This window comes from Protomyctophum bolini (assembly GCF_963924005.1).
Source record: "Protomyctophum bolini genome assembly, chromosome: 12".
NCBI classification, from domain to species: Eukaryota; Metazoa; Chordata; class Actinopteri; order Myctophiformes; family Myctophidae; genus Protomyctophum; species Protomyctophum bolini.
This window is the reverse complement of record NC_137873.1, coordinates 44,466,737-44,472,736: the sequence shown is the minus strand read 5'-3', so window position 1 is coordinate 44,472,736 and position 6,000 is coordinate 44,466,737. Positions and strand designations below refer to the sequence as shown.

General features: G+C 43.1%; 1 protein-coding gene across 1 annotated transcript in view; it reads left to right on the top strand.

Annotated features, from left to right (window-relative positions):
- LOC308326314 (dynein axonemal heavy chain 11-like) overlaps positions 1–6,000 on the top strand; it is a gene marked incomplete at both ends in the record, with an annotated part of 226,908 nt that overhangs the window by 165,185 nt on the left and 55,723 nt on the right. The window contains 5 exon segments of the mRNA XM_080779119.1: positions 354–456; positions 1,166–1,288; positions 2,074–2,278; positions 3,282–3,446; positions 3,975–4,115. Of these exon segments, the coding sequence (XP_080635245.1) occupies positions 354–456; positions 1,166–1,288; positions 2,074–2,278; positions 3,282–3,446; positions 3,975–4,115 (737 nt within the window).

Here is a 6,000-nt window from a genome sequence, read left to right as displayed (position 1 = left end):
TCCTTATTTACCTTATTCACCTCCTTATCTTATATACGCTACCATCCTTATTAACTGTTAGTCCTTATTTACCTTATTCACCTCCTTATCTTATATACGCTACCATCCTTATTAACTGTTAGTCCTTATTTACCTTATTCACCTCCTTATTATATATGCGCTACCATCCTAATTATACCTTATCCCTTATTATATCTACGCTAACATCCTTAGTAACTGTAATTATACCTTATATCCCTTATTCACCATCCTTAGTAACTGTTAGTCCTTATTTAACTTATTCACCTCATAACACTGTGCGTGTGCGTGTGTGTGTGTGTGTGCGTGTGTGCGTGTGCGTGCGTCCCCCCCAGGTGAGCGCTGGCCCCTCCTCATCGACCCTCAGCTGCAGGGCATCAAGTGGATCAAGAGTCGCTACGGCAACGATCTGAAGGTGGTCAGTCTGGGACAGAGAGGGTGAGTCACTGGTCACTATGAAGGTGGTCAGTCTGGGGCAGAAAGGGTGAGTCACTGGTCAATATGGCAACGCTGTATGTTCTGAACATGTTAACAGGTATGTAGACGTCATCGAACATGCTAACAGGTATGCAGACGTCACTGAACATGTTGTAACATGTTCTGAACATGCTAACCGGTATGCAGACGTCACTGAACATGTTATAACATGTTCTGAACATGCTAACCGGTATGTAGACGTCATTGAACATGTTATAACATGTTCTGAACATGCTAGCAGGTATGTAGACGTCACTGAACATGTTATATCATGTTCTGAACATGCTAGCAGGTATGCAGACGTCACTGAACATGTTATAACATGTTCTGAACATGCTAACCGGTATGTGGACGTCATTGAACATGTTATAACATGTTCTGAACATGCTAACAGGTATGTGGACGTCATTGAACATGTTATAACATGTTCTGAACATGCTAGCAGGTATGTAGACGTCATTGAACATGTTCTGAACATGCTAACAGGTATGTGGACGTCATTGAACATGTTATAACATGTTCTGAACATGCTAGCAGGTATGTAGACGTCATTGAACATGCTATAAACATGCTAACAGGTATGTGGACGTCATTGAACATGTTATAACATGTTCTGAACATGCTAGCAGGTATGTGGACGTCATTGAACATGCTATAAACATGCTAACAGGTATGTGGACATCATCGAACACGCCGTGGTCGCGGGCGACACCGTCCTCATTGAGAACCTGGAGGAGACCTTTGACCCCGTCATCGACCCCCTGCTGGGGAGACACACCATTAAGAAGGGCAGGTAAACACACACACGCACGCACGCACGCACGCACGCACGCACGCACACACACTGCTGGGGACCATAAAGGTTATATTGGTGTCCTCAAAGCTACTGTACATAAAGGTTATATTCGTGTCCTTAACCCGTTCTGACCTGAGATCAGATTCTAAAAATGTCTGTTTGAAAATGACAGTTATCTGAAGAAGCTATGTTTCTATGTCAGTTGTTCTGCGATTTTTCAAAAAAAATAGCAGATCTACAAGCTCATAGCGCGCCACTCGGTGGCGCGCTATGAGCTTGTAGATCTGCTATTTTTAAATAGCTAAGGAATAACGTAATGCTGACACCAAAACGGGTTTCCGTCTATACTTAAAGCTACATAAAGGTTATATCCCTGTCCTCAAAGCTACATAAAGGTTATAGTGGTGTCCTAAAACCTACATAAAGGTTATATTCATGTCCTCAAAGCTACATAAAGGTTATAGTGGTGTCCTAAAACCTACATAAAGGTTATATTCATGTCCTCAAAGCTACATAAAGGTTATAGTGGTGTCCTAAAACCTACATAAAGGTTATATTCATGTCATTAACCCATTCTGACCTGAGATCAGATTCTAAAAAATGAAAATGACAGTTATCTGAAGAAGCTATGTTTCTATGTCAGTCGTTCTGCGATTTTTCTAAAATAGCAGACCTACAAGCTCTTGTAGATCTGCTATATGAGCTTGTAGATCTGCTATTTTTAAATAGCTAAAGCATAACGTAATGCTAACACCAAAACGGGTTTCCGACCTACTTCAAAGCTACATAAAGGTGGGAGACAAGGAGTGCTACTTCAACCCGTCGTTCCGCCTCATCCTGCACACCAAGCTGGCCAACCCTCACTACAAGCCGGAGATCCAGGCCCAGACCACGCTGATCAACTTCACCGTGACCCGGGACGGCCTGGAGGACCAGCTGCTGGCCCAGGTGGTCAACCAGGAGAGACCCGACCTGGAGCACTTCAAGGTATACCGCCCCCTAGTGGTCTGGATTGGAAGACCAGACTACTACTGGTCCCTATAGTGGTCTGGAAGACCAGACTACTGGTCCCTATAGTGGTCTGGAAGACCAGACTACTGGTCTACTACTACGATTTAAGATTTTCCAAACCCAATTTACGATTTATGATTTACGATTTTCCATTTTCCATTTTAAAAAAATTGTGAAAGAAAGAAAATTTTGAAAGAAAACACTGAAGAAATCGTTTCATGAACCTAGTATCTTGACAGAAGTGCGCGTGTGAGCTTGTAGATCGGCTATCGTCAGCATGCAACGAATTGTAAAATGACTCATAGTGGATCTCTCGTCCACACTAGTCCCTTCCTAACATTTTAGTCTAGTTTTTATCTGTTGACAAAATTGTATTTAGTCTTATAGTTTTAGTCATCATAGCTTATAGTTTTAATGTAGTTTAGTTTTCGTCAGTGGAAAAAACGACGAACATTTTTCGTCTTAGTTTTAGTCAACAAACTCAACACTGGTGTGTGTGTGTGTGCGTGCGTGCGTGCGTACATGCGTGCGTGCGTGCGTACATGCGTGTGTGTGTGTGTGTGTGTGCGTGCACAGAGTGAGCTGACCCTCCAAAAAGATCGAGTTGTTTTAATGTAGTTTTAATGTAGTTTAGTTTTCGTCAGTGGAAGAACGACGAACATTTTTCGTCTTAATTTTAGTCAACAAACTCAACACTGGTGTGTGTGCGTGCGTGCGTGCGTGCGTACATGCGTGCGTGCGTGTGTACATGCGTGTGTGTGTGTGTGTGTGTGTGTGTGCGTGCACAGAGTGAGCTGACCCTCCAAAAAGATCGAGTTGTTTTAATGTAGTTTAGTTTTCGTCAGTGGAAGAACGACGAACATTTTTCGTCTTAATTTTAGTCAACAAACTCAACACTGGTGTGTGTGTGTGCGTGCGTGCGTGTGTGCACGCGTGCGTGCGTGTGTGCACGCGTGCGTGCGTGTGTGTGCGTGCACAGAGTGAGCTGACCCTCCAACAGAACATGTTTAAGATCGAGTTGAAGCAGCTGGAGGACGAGCTCCTCTCCAGACTGTCTGCGGCCGACAGCTACTTCCTGGGAGACACCCTCCTGGTGGACAAACTGGAGACCACCAAACACACCGCCGCAGAGATAGAGATGAAGGTGTGTGTGTGTGCGTGTGCGTGTGCCCATTTTGGTGTTTTAAACATTATGTTATAATTTAGCTATTGAAAAATAGCAGATCTACAAGCTCATAGCGCGCCACCGAGTGGCGCGCTAAGAGCTTGTAGGTCTGCTATTTTTGAAAAACCCCGTGAAAATGTGCCTCAAATTTGGAATATTTTTTTTTTCTTCAGAACGAACGTTTTTAACTCAAATCTTTGCTTTTGGAAGGGGTCCCTGGAACAACATATTTTCTGATGGGGGTCTCGGAGGCCAATTACAGATAATTGTTGGGGTCCTTGACATGAAATATTGAGTGATATAGGCCTAGAAACATAGGTTATTTTGGAAAACTGTCACGATTTAGAAGAAGTTTTTTTCAGGCCTAAATGGGTTAATAATTGAATTTATCTCATCTGCACCTCTCTGGCCGACTTTATCTTTTGTCTCGTCTCGTCTCGAGACGATACAAGGAGACCTCTCCTCCTCGTCTCCTGTCTCCTTATCTCCTGTCTCCTCGTCTCCTAGGTCCTGGAGGCCAAGGGAAACGAGGTGAAGATTAACGAGGCGAGGGAACACTACCGCCCGGTGGCCGTCAGAGCGTCTCTGCTCTACTTCATCATGAACGACCTCAACAAGATCAACCCCATGTACCAGTTCAGTCTAAAGGTAAAAACTACCCTGTGTACCAGTTCAGTTTAAAGGTAAAAACGACCCTGTGTACCAGTTCAGTTTAAAGGTAAAAACTACCCTGTGTACCAGTTCAGTCTAAAGGTATAAACTACCCTGTGTACCAGTTCAGTCTAAAGGTAAAAACTACCCCGTGTACCAGTTCAGTTTAAAGGTAAAAACTACCCTGTGTACCAGTTCAGTTTAAAGGTAAAAACTACCCTGTGTACCAGTTCAGTTTAAAGGTAAAAACTACCCTGTGTACCAGTTCAGTCTAAAGGTAAAAACTACCCTGTGTACCAGTTCAGTTTAAAGGTAAAAACTACCCTGTGTACCAGTTCAGTTTAAAGGTAAAAACTACCCTGTGTACCAGTTTAGTTTAAAGGTAAAAACTACCCTGTGTACCAGTTCAGTTTAAAGGTAAAAACTACCCTGTGTACCAGTTCAGTCTAAAGGTAAAAACTACCCTGTGTACCAGTTCAGTTTAAAGGTAAAAACTACCCTGTGTACCAGTTCAGTTTAAAGGTAAAAACTACCCTGTGTGCCAGTTCAGTTTAAAGGTAAAAACTACCCTGTGTACCAGTTCAGTCTAAAGGTAAAAACTACCCTGTGTACCAGTTCAGTTTAAAGGTAAAAACTACCCTCTGTACCAGTTCAGTTTAAAGGTAAAAACTACCCTGTGTACCAGTTCAGTCTAAAGGTAAAAACTACCCTGTGTACCAGTTCAGTTTAAAGGTAAAAACTACCCTGTGTACCAGTTCAGTCTAAAGGTAAAAACTACCCCGTGTACCAGTTCAGTTTAAAGGTAAAAACTACCCTGTGTACCAGTTCAGTTTAAAGGTAAAAACTACCCTGTGTACCAGTTCAGTTTAAAGGTAAAAACTACCCTGTGTACCAGTTCAGTCTAAAGGTAAAAACTACCCTGTGTACCAGTTCAGTTTAAAGGTAAAAACTACCCCGTGTACCAGTTCAGTTTAAAGGTAAAAACTACCCTGTGTACCAGTTCAGTCTAAAGGTAAAAACTACCCTGTGTACCAGTTCAGTTTAAAGGTAAAAACTACCCTGTGTACCAGTTCAGTTTAAAGGTAAAAACTACCCTGTGTACCAGTTCAGTTTAAAGGTAAAAACTACCCTGTGTACCAGTTCAGTTTAAAGGTAAAAACTACCCTGTGTACCAGTTCAGTTTAAAGGTAAAAACTACCCCATGTACCAGTTCATCTTTCTAGATCCGTTTGGGCCCAGCTGGCCCATTGGCTGGCCCAGACAACGAGGCGGGACTTCCCCCCTTCTTCTCCGTTGGTTTTTATTTTGACTCGAGTGGGTGGGGGATCCCGATCATAGACTGTAACGGTAGCCACGCCCCTCAGAACATACGCGACTTTATGGTATTTTTTTAAATTAATGGGACCGTAGTTTTCCAAAAAGAATATTATAACATTAGAAATGAGACTTTAAACTAGTGACTGGAAGCAGAAAGTATTCATCACCATAGTCTAGGTGAAGTTGGGCCCAAATACATGGACCTCTATGGAGATATGGGTTTTTTTTGGGGCCAATGACAGCACCACAACAGGCCATTATATGAACTTTCAGGAAGTCCCGATTTCCTTAGTAGCTTCACGAAATATCTGTCTGACTGCCCCCCTGGTTAAATATCTGTCTGCCTGCCCCCCTGGTTAAATATCTGTCTGCCTGCCCCCCTGGTTAAATATCTGTCTGCCTGCCCCCCTGGTTAAATATCTGTCTGCCTGCTCCCCTGGTTAAATATCTGTCTGCCTGCCCCCCTGGTTAAATATCTGTCTGCCTGCCCCCCTGGTTAAATATCTGTCTGCCTGCCCCCCTGGTTAAATATCTGTCTGCCTGCCCCCCTGGTTAAATATCTGTC